The sequence below is a fragment of the Jaminaea rosea genome (assembly GCF_003144245.1).
Source record: "Jaminaea rosea strain MCA 5214 unplaced genomic scaffold BDZ90scaffold_4, whole genome shotgun sequence".
NCBI lineage: Eukaryota > Fungi > Basidiomycota > Exobasidiomycetes > Microstromatales > Jaminaea > Jaminaea rosea.
The window spans coordinates 692,825-710,906 of record NW_020289978.1 but is presented as its reverse complement, the minus strand read 5'-3'; the positions used below and the strand labels follow the sequence as shown (position 1 = coordinate 710,906).

At 58.4% G+C, this 18,082-nt stretch overlaps 7 protein-coding genes across 7 annotated transcripts; 3 read left to right on the top strand and 4 right to left on the bottom strand.

The window, feature by feature from the left end:
- Positions 1–539: 539 nt before the first annotated feature.
- On the top strand, positions 540–2,869 carry BDZ90DRAFT_218446 (ABC1-domain-containing protein; the record flags this gene model as incomplete). Its single annotated transcript, XM_025504365.1, has 2 exons — positions 540–1,036; positions 1,099–2,869. 2 exons carry the CDS (start codon positions 540–542, stop codon positions 2,867–2,869), a joined length of 2,268 nt encoding a protein of 755 aa, XP_025363138.1.
- Positions 2,870–3,473: 604 nt separating this feature from the next.
- On the top strand, positions 3,474–7,092 carry BDZ90DRAFT_218406 (hypothetical protein; the record flags this gene model as incomplete). Its single annotated transcript, XM_025504364.1, has 3 exons — positions 3,474–3,868; positions 3,960–6,376; positions 6,443–7,092. 3 exons carry the CDS (start codon positions 3,474–3,476, stop codon positions 7,090–7,092), a joined length of 3,462 nt encoding a protein of 1,153 aa, XP_025363137.1.
- Positions 7,093–7,193: 101 nt separating this feature from the next.
- On the bottom strand, positions 7,194–9,132 carry BDZ90DRAFT_245862 (hypothetical protein; the record flags this gene model as incomplete). Its single annotated transcript, XM_025507528.1, has 4 exons — positions 7,194–8,257; positions 8,324–8,404; positions 8,483–9,042; positions 9,074–9,132. 4 exons carry the CDS (start codon positions 9,130–9,132, stop codon positions 7,194–7,196), a joined length of 1,764 nt encoding a protein of 587 aa, XP_025363136.1.
- A 603-nt stretch (positions 9,133–9,735) lies between these two features.
- On the bottom strand, positions 9,736–11,730 carry BDZ90DRAFT_259559 (protein phosphatase 2A regulatory subunit PR55; the record flags this gene model as incomplete). Its single annotated transcript, XM_025508172.1, has 6 exons — positions 9,736–10,559; positions 10,639–10,967; positions 11,044–11,056; positions 11,138–11,231; positions 11,316–11,372; positions 11,452–11,730. 6 exons carry the CDS (start codon positions 11,728–11,730, stop codon positions 9,736–9,738), a joined length of 1,596 nt encoding a protein of 531 aa, XP_025363135.1.
- Positions 11,731–13,044: 1,314 nt separating this feature from the next.
- BDZ90DRAFT_231510 (yeats-domain-containing protein) lies at positions 13,045–14,535 on the bottom strand. The gene is made up of 2 exons (XM_025505895.1): positions 14,478–14,535; positions 13,045–14,407 (listed from the first exon to the last, which is right to left on the bottom strand). Exons 1-2 carry the CDS (start codon positions 14,496–14,498, stop codon positions 13,085–13,087), a joined length of 1,344 nt encoding a protein of 447 aa, XP_025363134.1. The 5' UTR covers positions 14,499–14,535; the 3' UTR covers positions 13,045–13,084.
- Positions 14,536–14,686: 151 nt separating this feature from the next.
- On the top strand, positions 14,687–16,213 carry BDZ90DRAFT_231509 (hypothetical protein). Its single transcript, XM_025505894.1, has 2 exons — positions 14,687–15,187; positions 15,272–16,213. Exons 1-2 carry the CDS (start codon positions 14,763–14,765, stop codon positions 16,056–16,058), a joined length of 1,212 nt encoding a protein of 403 aa, XP_025363133.1. The 5' UTR covers positions 14,687–14,762; the 3' UTR covers positions 16,059–16,213.
- On the bottom strand, positions 16,183–17,852 carry BDZ90DRAFT_210672 (hypothetical protein; the record flags this gene model as incomplete). The annotated part of the gene is made up of 4 exons (XM_025504080.1): positions 16,183–16,251; positions 16,272–16,318; positions 16,407–16,638; positions 16,707–17,852. Coding segments are annotated over 4 exons (1,494 nt in total), but the record flags the coding sequence as incomplete, so codon positions are not given.
- Between the last annotated feature and the right edge of the window lie 230 nt (positions 17,853–18,082).

Sequence of the window (18,082 nt, the reverse complement as noted above, 5' to 3'; positions counted from 1 at the left end):
TGTCTTAGTTGGGTAGGAAGGCAAGGTGTAAGTTGACGATTCGATTCGAGAAGGTCAGGGCGCAATGCACAGCCAACCAGGCAGGGTCCCAGGGAACTTGCCGCCAGCCAGTTGTTGAGCCAGCATCGTGCGAATTGAGCGCGAGAGCAACGCACTCAGCGAGCGGCGTCGTCGATGCATGCACTGAGCCAGCAGCGAGTGACGTCGCCGCCTCGAGCTAAGAGGCACGGACCTTCAGCCAAGCCAATCTAGCTAGTTCTCCACAGCGAGCAAGGCCAAGCTGGTCGCGTGGCTTGCTACGACGCTCGACGGATCGACGGACAGACCGGCTCGACTCGACTCGACTCGATTTGACGATGCCGGCGACGGCGATGAGCCAAGCTGCATGCGAGCGAGAAGTCAGCGGCGACGGCAGAAGATCAGGCGGCGACGGCAGCAACATCATTCTATCCGCCCTTACCCTACCCCTGCAATCCCCCTCCTCTTGCGACTACCTCGGTGTCGTCTTCAATAGACTGCGCAAGCGCGTTCCTTCCGACATGCTCAGACGGCAGCCCTGGACGCAAAGCCGTCGTCTGGCGGGTCAGCATCAACATGGCCTCCTGACCAATGCGAGCTGCTCACGGCATTGCCCCGTTGTACACCGGCCCTTCTCATCGTCATCTAGCATCTTCAGTCCATCGTCATCGCGTCCGTCCGGATCAGCTTCTTCCTCCTCGCCTCCAGCATCAGCTCCCAATGTCCACCGTAGACATCCGCCTAAACATAGATATCCCCCGCCTTCGCAGCAACCGGAGCCCATCATGTACGATCAACCGGCAATCGCTAACCCCATTGAGACGCAAAAGGCGCGCGACAACTTTAGAAAGCAATCGAGGAGGGTTGCTGCTGGCGTAGCTGTCGCACTTGCCATCGCCAGCGCGTACTGGTATACCGCAGACAGCCTCAAGGCTGAGGGGCCGGAGCACCCTCAGCTCAAGGGATTGCATGAGACGCCAGAGGAGATGGAGAGAAAGGTGCAAAAGGCGCAGAAGGAGTGAGTCTCTGCCAACGGATCGCTCGTTCGGACTGCTACTCACCACGTCCCTCGTTACTCAGACTGAACAACAGCGGAGGTTTCGCCATCATCGCCATCAAGCGCTCGACGGTCATCGCCAAGGCAGTCGCCCTCTGCGTCTGGGACTACCGCAAGACACTCAACGCGTCGTACCCATCCTCGAGCGAAAGCAACGAAGCTCTGCGCCAATGTCATTTGCGCAGCGCTCAGCGCATTCTCAAGGCGCTGCAGACGAATGGCGGACTGTACATCAAGCTTGGCCAGCACATATCATCCGTTATCCTTCTGCCGCCCGAATGGACAAACACGATGAAGCCGCTGCAAGACCAAAACGATCCCACACCTCTCTACGAGCTCGAAGCCATGTTCCGCTCAGAAACAGGCTCTTCCTTCTCAGAAGCTTTCTCAGAGATCGATGAGAAGCCTCTGGGCGTAGCTTCTCTCGCTCAAGTCCACAAAGCCAAGGATCGCAAGACCGGGCAATGGCTCGCCATCAAACTGATGCATCCCCAGGTGGAACGCTTCTCTGACGTCGACATGAAGACGGTCAACTATCTGGTCGGGTGGGTCAAGAAGGTCTTCCCGCAATTCGAGTTCACTTGGCTCGCAGAGGAGATGAACGCCAATATGCCGCTGGAGATGGACTTCAGGCACGAGGCGGAGAATGCGAGGAGGGCAGAGAAAGATTTTGCAGACTATCGCAAAACGAGTGTCTACATTCCCAAGGTGCCGTGGGCATACAAGAGAGCAATGGCTCTGGAATACATTGATGGCAGGCGCCCAGACGACCTTGCCTACCTCGCCGAACACAGCATCGACCGCAACAAAGTCTCTCAGGAGCTCAGTCGAGTCTTCGCCCAGATGCTCTACCTGCACGGCTTCTTCCACGCCGACCCGCACGGCGGTAATGTTCTCATCCGCCCTGCGCCTCGTAGCAGCAGGTCACCTCACAACTTCGAGGTGGTTCTCCTCGACCACGGTCTCTACTTTGACATCGACAAGGGTTTGCGCACCGACTACGCCCGCTTCTGGCTGTCATTACTCAGCCGCTCGACGCCTGATGTAATGGCACAGCGACGCAGACTGGCCAAACGCATCGCCAACATCGACGACGACCTCTACCCGATCCTCGAGTCAGCCATCACTGGTCGTTCAGGACTCGAGGGGTCAGATCCAGACAACCCCAACGGTGTCAAGGGTAAGAAGCGCGCCTCCTCCATCTTGGACATGGAGACTGGCTCGTCAATGAGCGACGATGAGACGGACCACATCCGAAAGACGGTGATGGAGAAGGAGGGTCTCTTCCTCAACATCCTCGAAGTCTTGCGAAGGGTACCGCGCCGCATGCTCATGGTGCTTAAGCTCAATGACCTCACGCGCTCCCTCGACGCTAGCTTGCATACGACGCACGGGCCTACTCGTCCGTTCATTATCGCCGCACGCTACTGCGCCCTTGCCGTGTGGGACGACGATCAGCACCAGATCAAGGAGCGTCGCAAGCGCGATGGACTGAGCTTCGGCCTGCTACGCGACTGGTTCAGCTGTTGGACCAACTATCTCTGGTTCTACCGTGGTCTGGCCTTCCTCGAGTCCCTCTCCAACATTCGAGCTAGGACGTCCAAGATTCTGGTCTACACTGGTGCCATTGCGAGTGGGAAAGGGGTGAGCTCAGCGTCGAAGAAGGCGTCTGGATTGGAGGACCAGAGCAAGAGGAGACAGAAGGAGGAGGAAGATAGGAAGAGAGCGGAGGCGGCGGTGCAGAAGGAGGAGGATGTAGAGGGTGGAACAGGCCTGACGAAGAAGAGCTCCTAGACATGTTACCGCCCTGCCTAAGGGTAGCTTGCTCATGCATCCTCCCTCTTCGTCTCCGCTTGCTCGCTCGTTCTCATCGTTGGTTGCGTTAATCCTCACTGATTTTTTGCTTGCTTTTCCTTGGCGGGCGGGACATTCGACTCGTGTCATATCGCGTTGTGGTCCACGGACCACCTGTATTTGGCAGGAAGAACTGGCTCGACAGTCGTCTTTTGCCCGTCACATCCCTCGGCTGGGTTTCGGCCGGTCCCATGACGTCGCGCTCGCAGCTCGCAGCAGATTGGAATCGCGCCGCAAGAGGACTCCGGCCCTCCCCAGCTTCGCTCGACTGGCTCGATTCGCAGGACCCTTGTCTCATGCCGGTCTCCTCGAAAGGCTGTGTTAGTCTAGGCTTCATTTAGTCGCCTGCCTGTCGGGGTGTGCCCGCTGGAGTGCCGCTTGATCTCGATCTGGCGACGAAGGAACGCAGGCGCGGTCAAGTGAGGTGAGGTCAGAGGAGAGAGCGGATCTGGGATCTCAGTTGGTAGTCATTGCTGGCAAATGTCGGTCCTGTTTTCTTCTCTTCTCTACCCAACCACCTCATCAACCCTACTACTTCGCCAACATGGCGCAGTACACTCCACAGAGAAAGGTGCCAACGGTACAAGAATTCCGAGAGATTGAGAAGCAGCGAGAGCGAGCATCGCTGGGCAACGACTCTGATCTAGCTGCCAGTGAGCAGGCCGAGACCGCTCCCAGCGCTCCCAGCGCTCCTAGTGCCCCTTCAAGTGCCCTCACTGATTCGTCAGGAGGAGCCGCTCCTCCAGTCGCTGTGCCTGACCGCGAGGCGAGCTTGAGGCAGCGCAAGAACGCTGGCGCAGCTGAAGATCCTGACGACGATGACGACGCGCCAGAAGACGGCGATTACGGCGAGCAGAGTGGCCAGGCCGAAAAGGAGCGCCTGAAGCAGCAGTCGCAACCCCAAGGCAAGCCTACAGACTTCAAGGAGAAGGGCAAGCGGTGAGTTGTGCGCTGCTCGGTGCGACTTCTGCGCCAAAACCTGTACTGATGAGCCAAATTCTCACATCTCCCGCTTCCCCTTGCCCCGCAGTCGCGTCGACGACCCCACGACTGGCGGCAAGGTCATCATCGCCGACTCCCGCAAGAATGCCAAGGTCGAGCCCGAGAAGCTTGAGGCGCGCTATTTCGACGATAAGAACAAGGGCTTCTCGACCAACTGGCCCAACAACCGCTCCAAGCACGACCCCATGTACGTCTCGCCCAACCCAGCTGAGCCTTCCAATGTCCTCATCCACCCGTTCCCCGAGCCACTCCACGTCGACTCTATGACGAGCTTGACGGGTTCCTTCAAGAAGCTGGAGATTGGCCTCGCCGTCGGCTCGGTCGTAATCTGGTTCTTCGTGGCCTTTGGCGCTGGATTCACAAAGTTCATCTTCAGGTCAACTCTCATCTTTGGCTTAACATTCCTCGCCGTGACTGTCTCGCACCTCGCACTCCGCAAGATTGAGAAGGACCTCGAGGCCGTCCGCACTCATATGCAGACGCAGCGTGGCCAGGACTACGCGCCTCCGATGCCAGAGTCTGTAGAGTGGCTCAACGCTGCTATCGCAGTCGTATGGAGGCAGATCGACCCTGCTACCTTCATTCCCATTGCCGATCAGATCGAGGACGTAATGCAGCAGAGTTTGCCCGGCTTTATCCAAGCCGTCAAGATTTCTGACCTGTCTCAGGGTTCCAACCCATTCAGACTGGTTTGCATGCGCGCTCTGGCCGACGTCATGGGCGACCGTGGCTACCCTCGCGCCGACTGGATCCACGAGGGCAAGGAAGACGAGAAGACCAAGGAGGACGCCAAGGCTGAGAAGAAGGCAGTCGAGGGCGATGCTGACGGTGACGGCATCAAGGATGACGACGAGGCCGGCGACTTCTACAACGTGGAGGTTTCCTTCTCATATAGCGCAAAGCCTGGATCCAGTGCCAAGGACCGAGCTGAGAACATGCATCTGCTCATCGAGTTCTTCCTCGGAGCCTACGACCTCTTCCAGCTGCCTTTCCCCGTCTGGGCACAGGTCGAGCACATCTCCGGCACTATCCGTGTCCGCGCACAGTTCATCTCTAGCCCGCCTTACATTCGCAACGTCACCTTCTCGCTCATGGGCGTGCCTCGTGTTGAGGTCAGCGTTCAGCCCATGACGCGCGCTCTGCCCAACTTGCTCGACCTTCCTCTCATCAGCACTTTCGTCCAGATGGCCATTGGCGCTGCTGCCAACATGTTCGTCGCTCCGAAGAGCATGACTCTGAACATGGAGGAGATGCTCTCCGGTGCCGCCGCCAACGACACGAACACGGTTGGTGTCCTCTGGGTCCAGATCGGTCACGGTGAGGGGCTCTCCGCGCAAGACGCAAACGGCAAGTCGGACCCCTACGTCAACATTGCCTTTGCCAAGTTTGGTCGCCCCCTCTTCAGCTCTCGCATCATCTTCGAGGACCTCAACCCCAACTGGAACGAGGGCGTCCCCATCCTCGTTAGCCGCGATGACCTGCGCGGAAATGAGGAGCTCAGCGTCCAGCTCTGGGACTCGGACGAGCGCACCGCAGACGACATCGTGGGCCGCGTCAAGGCTATCCCGCTTTCTGAGCTTGTCAAGAAGCCCAATGTCATGCAGGACCGTCATGACAAGCTCGCTGGTTTCGAGGACGCAGATGAGATGATCGGTACCTTCCACTGGAAGATTGGATTCTTCGAGAAGGCCAATCTGAACAAGGAGCTGCAAAAGAAGGCGCAAGCTCGCATTGAAGAGGACAAGAAGATCGAGAAAGAGAAGGCCGGAGAGAAGTACAAGCCTCCTCCCAAGCCTACCAAGGAGGAAGAGGAGGCCGACCCCGACGCTACGCTTTGCCCTCCCGACCCGAAGTACCCCAGCGCTATCCTCGGCATCACTGTGGGCAGCATCTCTGCCCTCGCCACGCGTGAGATCGAGGAGGGTGTCAAGGGCAAAGAGCGCGAGGGCTCCTTTGGTCAGGATGTCGATGCGACGCAAGAGGGCAAGAATCTGCCAAGCGCCTACTGCGAGATCGTCGTCAACGACGACATCCTCTTCAAGACCCGCGTCAAGCCGTACTCGAATGCTCCCGTCTACAATGCCGGTACGGAGGTCTTTGTCCGCGACTGGCAGAAAGCCCAGGTCAGCATCATTGTTCGCGATGCGCGCATCCGCGAGCATGACCCTATCCTTGGTATCGTATCCATCCCCGTGGCCGAGGCCTTCCGCGACTCGTCTGCTGTCACGAAGCCTTACTCCATTCAGGACGGTGTTGGCTACGGCCGCGTGAACATGACGTTGAACCTCCGACCTGTCAAGCTTGAGCTTCCCCGCGCTCAGCTAGGCTGGGACACTGCCACCGTCGAGCTTCTCTCTGAGCCGCAGATCAGCGGCCACACGCCCGAATGGGACACGAAGCTCAAGAAGGTCAAGTTGCGCGCTAGCACGGGTGACGACACGCAGCGTCTCAAGACGGGCGCTGGCGGATCGAGCGCCGATGACTCCACGGCTAGTGCTGCCAGCAACACAGCAGGCATCGACGGCGGTGAAGCCGGCGATGATGCTGTTGCCCGTCTCCCTGTATACGACAGGTACAGTAGCTCTCTCACCTTCGACTTCGGTGGCGGAGGCGTCAAGCTCGGCCCTCTGGGCGGCAAGCCGGACGCGATTGCCATGCAGCCTCTGAGCGAGTTGCCAGACGACGAAGTCAGCGAGATTTCTATCCCTATTCTGGTTGGCGAAAACCTCGGCACTCTCAGGCGCAACTACATCGACGAGTTTACCCAGCGCACACACAAGTTCGAAGAGGTGGGTACGCTGCGCTGCAAGGTTCGCCTGGACTCTGGGCTGGACGAAGACCACGAGAAGCTCGCGAAGGCCCGTGCCGCCCGTCATGCGTACGATGTGTACAACAGGCAGGTGGCTATGCCTAACCGTGCGGAGACGAATGCCCACGCCAACGACGATGGCGTCATTGACCGCAAAGAGCAGAAGTCGATCAATCGCGCTAAGAGCGAGGCGCTGCATGCTAGGCATCGCGGCAGCCATGGGTACGCTGCGGTGAGGAGTGGAGTGTGGGCCAAAGATGGAGTGAAGGAGAGGCTGAGGAAGGCCTCAAACTCGCTGAGGGGCAAGAAAGACAACGATTCGGCGGAGAAGAAGGTCAAGAGTGAGGCCTGATGCCCGGCAGGATAGCATGTATATCTGTGCGTCTTGTTTACGGTATGAAAATTCGAACAAATGCAACCGATCCTGCGCGTCCCCTCGACCAGGTCGCCACGTCAGTCGTCCCTCCTAGGGAACAGGGGCTTCATCTTCCCGCTCAAAGGCACCTTCACCTCGTCCCTCACTCTGATGACCTCCTCCCACGCGTCATCTTTCTCTTCGCCGAGCTGCAGGCCCATGCTCTGCTTCAACTCCCTCATCTTCACCGGCATCACAGGCCCCAACAAGCTAGCTGTGAGGCGCAACGTCTCGTACGTGTAGTAGACCGCAGCTTCCACGACCTCTTGCGCCGTTGCAGGTGACCAAGGTTCAGCCGACTGGACGAGGGAGTTGCACGCACCCAGCAGATTGAGGACTACTTCCACCGCCTGTCCGACTTCGCATCGTTCGAGGCGAAGCGAAAAGTCGTCCGGCGTCGAGCAGAGGAGAGAGTCGAGCTTTGCTGAGTAGGAGCTTGCTGAAGGGCCCGGGCGCGATACAGTGGCAGTCTTTCCTCCTGCTTGTTCATCAGCCTGCGGTAGCCTAGCCAGAATCTTCTTTCCTCTGATGCGACTAGCCAGATTACCCAGCTGGCCCTGCAGGTACTTTCGCTCGAACTCCAACAACGTCCCTTCGCTCCAATCGCTATCCGTTGCCAATCCGCCACCCATCCTACAGAGGTAGCAACGCACCACATCGACTCCCTTTGTCTGCATCTCATGGAAAGGGTCGACGACATTTCCCCTTGACTTGCTCATTTTGGCCTTCTCCATCGTCCAGTGTGAGTGAGCTACTATCTGTCGCGGGAGTGGGAGGTTGGCCGCTAGTAGGAGGGAAGGCCAGTAGATTGCGTGAAAGCGCAGGATGTCTTTGCCTACTATATGGTGAGAGGCGGGCCACGCGCGGTGCAAGAGAGCAGCTGCTGAGTCTTCTCCGCTGGCGGCGGCCGTGGTCCAAGGATAACCCGTGACGGTAAGGTAGTTGACAAGGGCATCGACCCAGACGTAGATTGTTTGCGTGTCGTCCCCGGGCACGCGCAGGCCCCAATCGAGACGGGAGGAGGGACGTGAGATGGAGAGGTCATCAAGGCCTGAACGTACCTCCTCAAGGACTTCGACGTGCCGTGTCGAGGGGAGAATGGCTGCGGGCGAACGAAGGTCGTGTGAGGGAGATGCTGGGTGAATTGAACGAGCACAGAGGCACTCACCTGATGGATTGGCCTCTAGCCAGTCGATGAGTGGTTGACGAAAGGCCGACATCCTGAACTTGTAGTTCTCCTCCGAGGTCCCTGCACGGCAGATCGGTCATGAATCAGCATCTGCCCCGAATAGTGACCATCGCTGCTGCTCCTCTCCTCTCTACTCACACTCGACTCTCTGCCCAGTCTCGATCGCTTCAACCCACTCCTCCCCACTCTTATCGTCCCTACACCTCCTGGTCTGCGCCAACGGATAGAAGGCCTCATCGCTGACGCTATACCACCCCTCATGCTTGCCCTTGTAAATGTGTCCCCCATCCTCTAGCGCCCGCCACATTGCATGCACCGCGTCCCTGTGTCTTGGCTCAGTCGTCCTAATAAAGGTATGATACCCTAAGCCAGCCTCATCCGCAAGACGGCGAAAGTGTTGACTGACATCATCACAGAATCCCTTCGGGTCTTTGCCCGCCAATTGAGCTGCCCGCTGGATCTTGAGACCATGCTCGTCGGTTCCTGTTGCGAGAATGGCGCGAGTCTTGCCCCTACCTAGCGGTGCAGGAGAGTCGCGCGACCAGCCATTGTACCGCAATTGGTGCCAGCGGGTGAGGACGTCGGCAAGGACGCCGGAGTGTAGGTGACCTATGTGCGGGGCTGCGTTGACATAGAAGATTGGAGTGGTGCAGTAATATGGGGACGGTGGTGGGGCCGAGGACCGAGGGGCTGGGGTGCTGGTGAACCTCCTCGTCCAGTAGCATTCACTTGGGCGCGAGCGCCCAAAGGCCAGGCGACGCAGGGGAAGCACTGTTGTCGTCGAGCATGTTTTCGACGTTGATGGCACTGAGAACCACCTTGCCGCCGCCAATGACCTCGTCGACATGCCGGCTTTAGACCCTTGTATGCGGTGTCCAGATCAAAAGGTCGAGTGGAGAATGACGGCAAGAGACCAAAAAAGAGCGCCTCTCGCTTCTCCGTCGGCTCAGTCCGACATCAGGCGCACACCGGTCCAAGCCCCCACCCAACGAGCAGGCCGGCTCACACGACCTCTCCCTGCCGCCAGCGATCAGCCTTCACGCCCCTCTATTGTCTACTAGTGCTGCTACGTTTTCGCAATAGGAAGGAGATGGACACTATGGGTCGCACACTACTCGAGCATCGCACGTGCGACCGCTTCGTCAATTGATCCTCCCTTAGCTCTTCCCACCTCCATCGTCAACGCCTGCGTACGCTACTTCTTCCTTTCTTTTGCTCTACTGCCGCTCTCATGCTCCCTTCCTTGCACATGATCTCCTGTGTCACGCCCGCATCTGACCCCTCTCGTCGCGCCAATCCACCTCGCTCTATCTCTCGTTCCCCTCACCCTTCGCTCTCCACCTTCTTCTCACGTCCGGCATTCCTAGCCCCCCTCACACCCTCCCTCCTTTCTACTGCAGCATCGGCACCCCGGCAGCGTTCTGTGCCGAAAAGATGAACAGATTGTTGGTCGCTGCAATAGCAATCGTGTTCTCCCTCGGGTGGTAGCTGGCGTGCAGGATCTTTTTGTTGAAGTCCACGTTCTCCGTATTCATCTGGCCAGGACCCACCGCCCCCGCCCCACCTGCGGCACCATTGCCGTTGTTGGCTGCATTCTTGTTGCCTTTCTTACCACCCGCTCCCTTCTTCGTCTTGAAGGCCGACTTGTCCGCTTGCAGGACCACTTCGCCTGCGCCTGGGCTTGAGGTGCTCGATCCAGCTGCGCTACCACCTGCTGCGTCCACTCCCGGGGCTGCCTCCTTGTCGAAGATGTGGAAATAGTTGTTATACGATCCCGTCAGCAACTTGTTTCCATCCGGACCCCAGAGTGCCTCAAACTTGTCGAAGATGCAGTCATTCTCGTAGAGGTCGCACAGCTTGCTCCTGAGGTGCTCGTGTATCGGGATCGTCTTCACCGGTCGCTTGTCCATATTCACATCCCAGAGCTTCAAGGTCAAATAGTCGCGAGAGAGGATGTATCGCCCGTCTCGGCTGAACTTGACGTCGCTGATTGACGAGATGATCTCGCTGAAGAAGGACTTGGAGGATGGGTCTTCCTCCTCTTCGAAGTGCTTGGCGTGCTGGTCGCACAGAGCCGAGTCGCGCATGTCAGCAAGCTTGATTGTACCCTTTGAAGACGAGTATACGAAGTTGTTGCAGTTGATCGGATGGAACTCGGCTGATGTGATGACTTCTGTGAGCTCCTCCATGTTGACCGGCTTGATGTCGACAATGTCTGTGCGGGGGAATGGATGGGATATATCATCATGAGATGTGGCTCGACATAGCCACCTCGTATCGTCGTGTGCACTCACTGAAGCTTTGATCGCTGATGTTGAGGTTCCATAGATTGATCCTCAAATCATCGGCACTAATGTACGTCTCGCCGTCCGAGTTGACCGAGATCGAATTAATGTGGTAAGCGTGAGCATTTGCGTAGATCTTTCTCGGTACTGCGGCGACGATGGTATCGTGGTGCTGAAGCTTGGGTAGACGCAGGCTGTGGCCGCTGCCAGGGATCGGTACGGTCGGCGGAGGGAGGAGGCTGGGGTGGATGTTGGAGACCGGTGGGGGACGGAAGCCTTCGCCTGACGAGTTGTTCTCGGCCACGACCTTGAGCGACTTTTCGAAGACCTTCCACAGTCTGAGCAGGTAGGAAAGGAGGTGTGGTGGTCAGCATCGTCGTGCCAGCATCGTCTCCCTCGCACGCTCGTCCTCACTTGATGGTCTTGTCTGCGAGGGCGATGGCAGAAAGTAGGGCGGAGCCTGGTTAGCTTGAGACGTAAGGATGTGTTGCGCTCTCTCTCTGCTCACCATTTGTGCTCAAGAGGAAATGTGAGGCATTCTGTCTGCGGCACCATTTGATCTTGTTGATCTTCTCCTCGATCTCTAATGATTTCAGGTAGTCCTGACGGGGAAGTGGACGCGGGGAATGCAAGTTATCAGCTCACTGAATGCAACAAATTCCGCAGCATCGGTCGCGGCTACTCACGAATTCGGGCTCGTGCGATTGGAACTCTGTGTGAAACTTGTACTCGCAGCCCTTTTTCTGCACACGCGCGGGAGGGGTAGGAGGCTCAAGTCAGATGCTGTCTGCCGTTGCTACCTGGCAACTTGGCTGTACTGACCGACTCATTCCTCTCGAAGAGGACGACGCGTCCGCCCTTGTCGCCCGTCGCCAAGTAGTCTCCCGTATGGTCGAACTCGACTGTGGAGATGATGTCGGCTGGAGGGGACGTAGGGCGAGGAGGCGGAGGAGGATAGAGTGGTATCTCATCGTCAGCAAAAAGATCATCACCAATCTCGGGAGATGTAGGAAGCGCCTCCTCGACTTCCTCGCGGTCGTCGTAGCTGGCGTCGTAGCCAAGCTCGACGACGACGCCCGCGTCGTCATCACCGCCAACCATTGCCGCGTGAGCAAAGCAAAGCGGGTGTGGGGGTGACAAAAGATGAAGAGACGAAGGGCAATACCTCGGCGAGACCTCGATGAGGGGGGAATGCTGGCGGGATCTGACCGCCATTCTTCCTGTGTGGCGACGATCGACTCTCGCACAGACCGCGTGCCTTATTCTGGCGCGACTTGATACGATACGAAACAATGAGGCCACATATCGAGGAGCCCTCCATTGTCACAGCGACAGCCGTACCCTTGCTCTGCGCCTCGTGTGCTTACCTTCAGTGATGTCCTCTACCTCGCCCTTGTCACCAAAGCACTGCGCAAAACGCCAACCTCCCGATGGGTCTCCGTCACGCTCCATGATGGCGGGGGTGACGGATAATGGGAAGGGAAAGAAGCTCTATGGAGGGAGGCACGAAGAATGCTGCGAGCCTTCTGTGCTTAGTGAAGCGTGCAAAAGTGAAGTGAAAGGGTTGAATGACCTTTGGAGCTTTAGGACGCCTATGCCACAGAGGGAGGAGCTGCCTTGATGAAGCAAGGCGGAGCGTGTGCGATGGAAGAGGAGGAAAATGCAAGCAAGCAATGATCACCACGAGCTGGGTGGTGCGGGGTCGATGAGATGATGCAGAAGTTGCTGAAGGAAGAGCGGTGTAGACCTCTGTCCGTGAGTCAGGGTAGTGTTTTGCGTTTTGCTGAGTTGAAGTTGCTGTCGATGACGAGAAGAAGAGGTAGAAGAAGCAGATGTGTTGTATCGAGTTGGCCACTCAGTCGACAATGACAGCGGAAATGTAGTCAATCGCCTTCGTCGTCGTCGTCGTCGTCACCGCCTTACGATGATGGTGCGGTGTTTTCGTGGTGAGAAGAGATCGAGGCAGCCGTCCCTCGTCGTTCGAGGTGTGGAGTCGACGTCCAGTCGTAGTGAGTGAGCCAGAGGCGGCGACGATCTCGCGCCCGCTTTGCCTTGGCCGTCCGGCCGCTCATCCGCCCGCCCGCCAGACTCCTTGCCTGTGTGCTTGTTGAGCGAGGCCATGTCTCAGATTGGGCATTCACACGTGGCAATGGTGACGCACACGACGACATGCTCGCTCTTTGCACGCTGGATGCTACCAATCTACTCTTCCAACGCCGTCGTCTGACTGCGAGTAACCAGTGAGCATGTGCTGCAATTGAACCGCCTGAAGTAATGATATGGCTCAGCGGGCGACTGCAAGAAGGACAGTCGGCAGTCTCGCCGCGGCCTCACCGCCGCCTGGCGGGTTCTGTACGGAAGCTCATCACGAGCCGCTTCATCTATCATGGCCCGAGCACCATCAAGTTTCCAAAAGCCGAATGGTATCATTGATTTCTCGCTACTCTTTGCACAATCATCTAGCAGCGCTGGCACCCCCACCTCCACCCGCGTTCATCAATGACTCCGTCTTCTGCCTGACCCTCCTCAACTCCCTCTCCGCCTCGATCAATCTATTGCGCTCCTTCTCCAGCTCCCTCACAGCCTCTATCCTGGCAATGTCCAATCGATCAGCCTCGGCCTGCATTGAGGCCTGTGAAATGCCGTACAAGTAGGGCTGTGAGCTGGGCGCGTGGAGTGGGTACGGTGGTTGAGGCTGAGAGGAGGAGGCCGCTTGAAAGCCATGCTGTAGTCGCGATGTCTTGGGGTCCGTGAACGCTTGAGAGGCCGTTGTGGGTAGTGGAGTCGGCGGATGGATGCGGAAAGTCTCCTGCATGGCCTCTGTCGGCTCGGGGAAGACGACCTCATCGTATTGCCAGGAGTGAACAACGGGAGGAAGGGCGATGGATGGCTTTGGGGCTGGAGCAGCGTCGAGTGTCGAGGATGAGCTGGCCTCGCCCATGCTTGTGCCGCCTGCCGTAGGTGCTGGAGCCTGCTCGACTGATGAAGAGGGTACTGCCGCCGCCGCGTCTTGCTCTCTCTCCACAGGCTTGGGCTCTGAGCTGCTTTCGGCTGGCTTCTCTGCCTCACTGCTTAATGATCCTACAGCTGCCTTTGGCTGAGTAGTCACGTCTTCTACACTCGCTCGCCCTGCGATTGCCTCGCCATGTCCTTCCTTCTGAGGCGCCCCGGCGGCTGCAACTCCAGCACCTGCGCCCTCTGCTGGAGGCGCCGTAGCCGCAGCCTCAGTCGTTCCCGCCGTCGTGGCCGCAGCACTTGCCGTCGTTCCCGTCTCGCTGACCGCACTGGCAGGGGTAGGCAGTGGATTCCACGGATGCAACTTGAGGTAATGAAAAGTCTGCAAAGGCTTCTCTCCACTCTCGGCGACCCACCAAATCTTGATCTGCACCTCAAACTCTCCCCAACCGGTCTCCGTCACCTGATACGGCGGACGGTCGCACGTCCTCACTGGCTGCGGGAATGAGTCGTGCAGCTTGAATTGGACTCGACGGACGAAGTGAGAAATGTCATCTTTCCCTCCAATATGCTTGTGGTAGTCCGTCTCGGTGTCCCGGCCACGCGTTCCGGCTGCTGCGCCTGTTGACGGAGTGGCAGTAGTTGTAGGAGGCAAAGGCGCACCAGCGTCGTCGAAGAGGTGAGTGGGAAGGGGATTTGAGGCTGCTGAGCGGACAGCTACTGTCCATTTGTGTGTGTGAAGAGGGTCGGCGGACATCTTCTCTGCAGGGGTCAAGGGAGTAGCAGTCGACCCAATGAGGAGGGGGCGATGGATTGCGATGCCCTGTGATGGAGGTGGGTAGCATGTGATCAGCAGATGGTCTCCTGATTGTTTCTCGCAGCCTAGTACTCACCCGCACGCGCTTGTTCGTCATGCTGGCCTGCAAATGAATTGATTGATGTTGGTTGGGATGGCAAGCAACCACGGAAAGGGAAGCGCGAGCCTTCGGCGACGATGGGCTGCTTGCCGGAACGGCTCGACTGCCTCGACGGGCTCAATGGCTATCGACTCGAAGACAAGCCAGTCCGCGCAAGACGGGGCGCACCGACTTCTTCGAGCCGCCGACTTCACTTTCCCTCGTCGATCCTCAACACCTTGATATCTTGCCAAGCATCCACGCATTGCTGCGCCTGCCATCATGCCTCGTAGACTAGCATCGCAGGTGCCACAAACCATCTCCCGCCTCATGCAAGGCGGTTTCCTCAAGGCACCCCCAACAGCATACAGCGCTCTCACCGAGTACCCACCGGTCCAAGTCCCCCCTCGTCATCCCTACCAGCGTGCAAACCACGACCTACCCGAGCCATCCTCGTCTCACATCGCAGCCGCCACATGCCGTCGCGCCAACAGTGTCAAGAAGGTGCGCACCCGCACACCGTCGCTCAAGCCAAAGCCTATCGTATATTTAGAGGACAAGGTCAGGCTGCAATTTTATCGCGATCATCCTTGGGAAGGGTTCAGGCCAAGGATCTTGGTCGAGCACGAGACGCTGCAGAAGGAGAAGCTACCTGAGCCCGAGGTGACTGAGTTGACTTGGTGGTCGACCAACCCCGGACCAGAGGAGTAAGTGTCAGGCGAGCAGCCGAGCAAATGCCACAATGATTCGAACACCTCGTTGACACTCCTCCTTACCACTCTTTTTCACAGCGTCATCGCCCTCACCTGCCATTTGCACCGCCACCACTCCCTCTCCCTTGCCCAAGCCTACCACCACTCCCTCTCCCAATACCACACTCTGCGCGCCGAGCATGAGACGGCCTCGCGGTACGCCCTCCTTGAAGCGCAGGCGTACGGCGCCGCCTTCGCGCCTCCGGACGTAGATGGCAAGAAGGTGGACCCCTCAGATCTCTTTGCCGATCGTCTTGGCAGCAACAGCAGCAGCAATGGTGCACGCAGCAGTGCTGCATCGATGCCTCTGCACGCTGCGCCGGAGACGTACCGCGGATTTGCCAAGGAGACGCAAGCGCTTACCGCTACGGCTGCTCAATTGGCTGCAGAGTCACAGGCCCTGAACGTAGACGGCGGGGCAGGCGCCGCGGGGGCTGGCGGATCAGGAGAAGGAGCCAAACGTGTCAAGCCTTCGATGCGCGCCGATAGCTGGCAAGCAGGACAAAGCTACGCACGGCAAGCGCGGGCGATCCTGCTCGAGGGAACGGCAGAGGCATTTTCGGGAACGAGGGCGATGCAGCAAAGTGGGGAAGGGCAGGCTGCTGCGGGCTCTGGGCCAATGGGAATGCCGGGTATGAGTCAGAGGCCGGACTCGTTGGCTGAGTGGAGACCGATGTTTGAGACGCTTTCAAGCGGGAGGCCGGTACCTCAGCTGACCACTCAACAGCAGGGCCAGTCACAGCAGAGGCCAGCGAGCCTTCTGGACCAATTTGACTTGGGAAGCAGTGGCAGCAGCAGCAGCAGCAGCAGCAGTAAGAAGCAGTGAGGCAAGCGATGCGATCGAATACAGTAGCATGATTACAGCGTCTACCCGGCCTTTACATGTTTGCCTGCTGCTGTGAGGATGTGACAGAGGCCTGGGTGCCAGTACTCGTCCCGCTGCCAGGCAAGGGAAGAACGGCTTCCTTTCTCGCCCACGCAGCGATGAGAACGTGCGCGATGGCCGTCGCCGGTGGGATCTGGCAGCAGGTCAAGACACAAGGCGCGTCAGCGACATGCTCCATCGACTCGCTCTCGCTTTTTCATCTCACCTTGAACCCCTCCGGCACACCGCCCTTTGCCGTAGTGTTTGCAATGCTGCCTGGATCCTTTTGTTCCTCTGTACCGTGCCCACCAGCCTTCTGCGTCGCCTTATCGATCTTCTCAATCTCTTGCCTACTCAAGCTCGACCTTGCACTACCGTCCAGCACGGCCAGAATCTCCTTCCTCGTGAACCACTGGCTCGACTCTAACTCGTTATCCAGGTCGAGGTTCACCTTGGGCAGGTTGGTAGACGGGTCGAGGGGAGCAGAGGGAGAGGCAATTCCGAAGCACCCTTCCATCAATTGGTTAGGGAAGGGCCAAGACTGTGGGCATGCCCGGAGAAGGTCAGCTACTGTTCGATATCATTCTTGACACTCGAGCCTGTACTCACCTGACTGGAATGGTAGACGACCCTGTCCACCTTGACGCCACTCTCCTCCAACACTTCTCTACGCACGGCCTCCTCCAAACTCTCTCCCGGCTCAATAAAGCCGGCCAGGCAGGAGTAGAAGCCCTGAGGCCACTTCTTCTGCCGACCAAGCAGAAGATGCTCTCCATCCGAGCTCAAGATTCCCATAATCACTACAGGATCCGTCCTCGGGTAGCTGAAGTTTGACAGACTCGTGGTAGACGGGCAGTCACCCAGCTGGTCGTCCTGTCCTGAGGGTGCGGAGAGGCGGAGCGACTCGGTGAAGGGGGCTGGCTCGACCTTCAGCTGCCGGGTAAGCGTGGACGCACAGGCCCGCTTGTATCCGCTCCAAAGCATGTATTGCTGGCGTGAGCAGCAAGGGCAGTAGACTTGTCTCGTATTCCAGTCTACGAGGGCACGAGCCTGGGCCACCAGGGCCGCGTCGCTCATCGGCCAGTCGCCGGCGCGGCCGAGGGTACGCGTATCGACGAACTCGTAGGAGCCAGAGGAGAGTAGCGAGGATTCCAAGCGCGAGAAGGGGTGTTGCTCGACTTCGCTTTGTGAGCCAGCGATGGGCTTGGGACGATACGTGAGGGAGAGGGCGAAGTACGGTGTGCCGGGAGGGACGCCCTCGTCTTGACTTTGAGCGGCATTGCTGCTTTCTTGGGCGAGTTGACCAGGAAGAGATGGCGTATCAGTGCCCGTCTCATCAATACCGAGGAAGACGAGCACCATTCCTGACGGGCCGAGTCCTGCCGTAGACTTCTCAAAGAGCCCCGCATTCTCCTCCTTCTTCTCCTCCGGCAGACGCACCCCATTCGCCTCCGGTCCGAAGAGCTTCGCCCCTCCATCATGCCCAGACTGTCTTGCCACCTCCATGACTGGCTCCTTGACCTCATCCCAACTCAAGGTAGCTAGCAGGCCATCCTTCTCTCCCGCCTGTGGGCCCTTGTGTGCCAAGGGGTTAAGGTTCTGCAGCACAAGGAAGCGCGTCCGCGGTGAGGCTAACGCGCGGTTGAGGAAGCCGGAGTCCGTTCGCAGCCATGAGAGACGATTGAGGCTAGAGCCTGCGTAAAAGTTGACAGTCTCGAAGGATTTGAAGGGTGGGGTCGGGGGCGGCATGGTTGTTGGACGGTGGTGCGCGGTCAGGAGGAGCGGGGAACGCGGTGAGTGGATACTAGGGATGAGGCGAGCGCTACTGCTGGCGCTGGCGCTGGTGGTCTTGTGTGATGGTGCACAGGGTCTGGTGTGAGTTGTGCGTGCAGAGGAGAGACGTGGAAGAGCGCGCAGCATGAGAAGAAGCGCAGTTGCCAATGGCAAAAGAGAAGAAGGCGCTTGATGTCACACGCCAGCAGTCG

Bases quoted from the DNA above. Each gene is read 5' to 3' on its own strand.
- BDZ90DRAFT_231510 (XM_025505895.1), bottom strand. From the start codon at position 14,498: ATGACGAACAAGCGCGTGCGG. The intron at 14,408-14,477 runs GTGAGTACTAGG...CCTCCATCACAG, and splicing joins TGACGAACAAGCGCGTGCGG to GGCATCGCAATCCATCGCCC.
- BDZ90DRAFT_231509 (XM_025505894.1), top strand. From the start codon at position 14,763: ATGCCTCGTAGACTAGCATCGCAGGTGCCACAAACCATCTCCCGCCTC. The intron at 15,188-15,271 runs GTAAGTGTCAGG...TCTTTTTCACAG, and splicing joins ACCAACCCCGGACCAGAGGA to CGTCATCGCCCTCACCTGCC.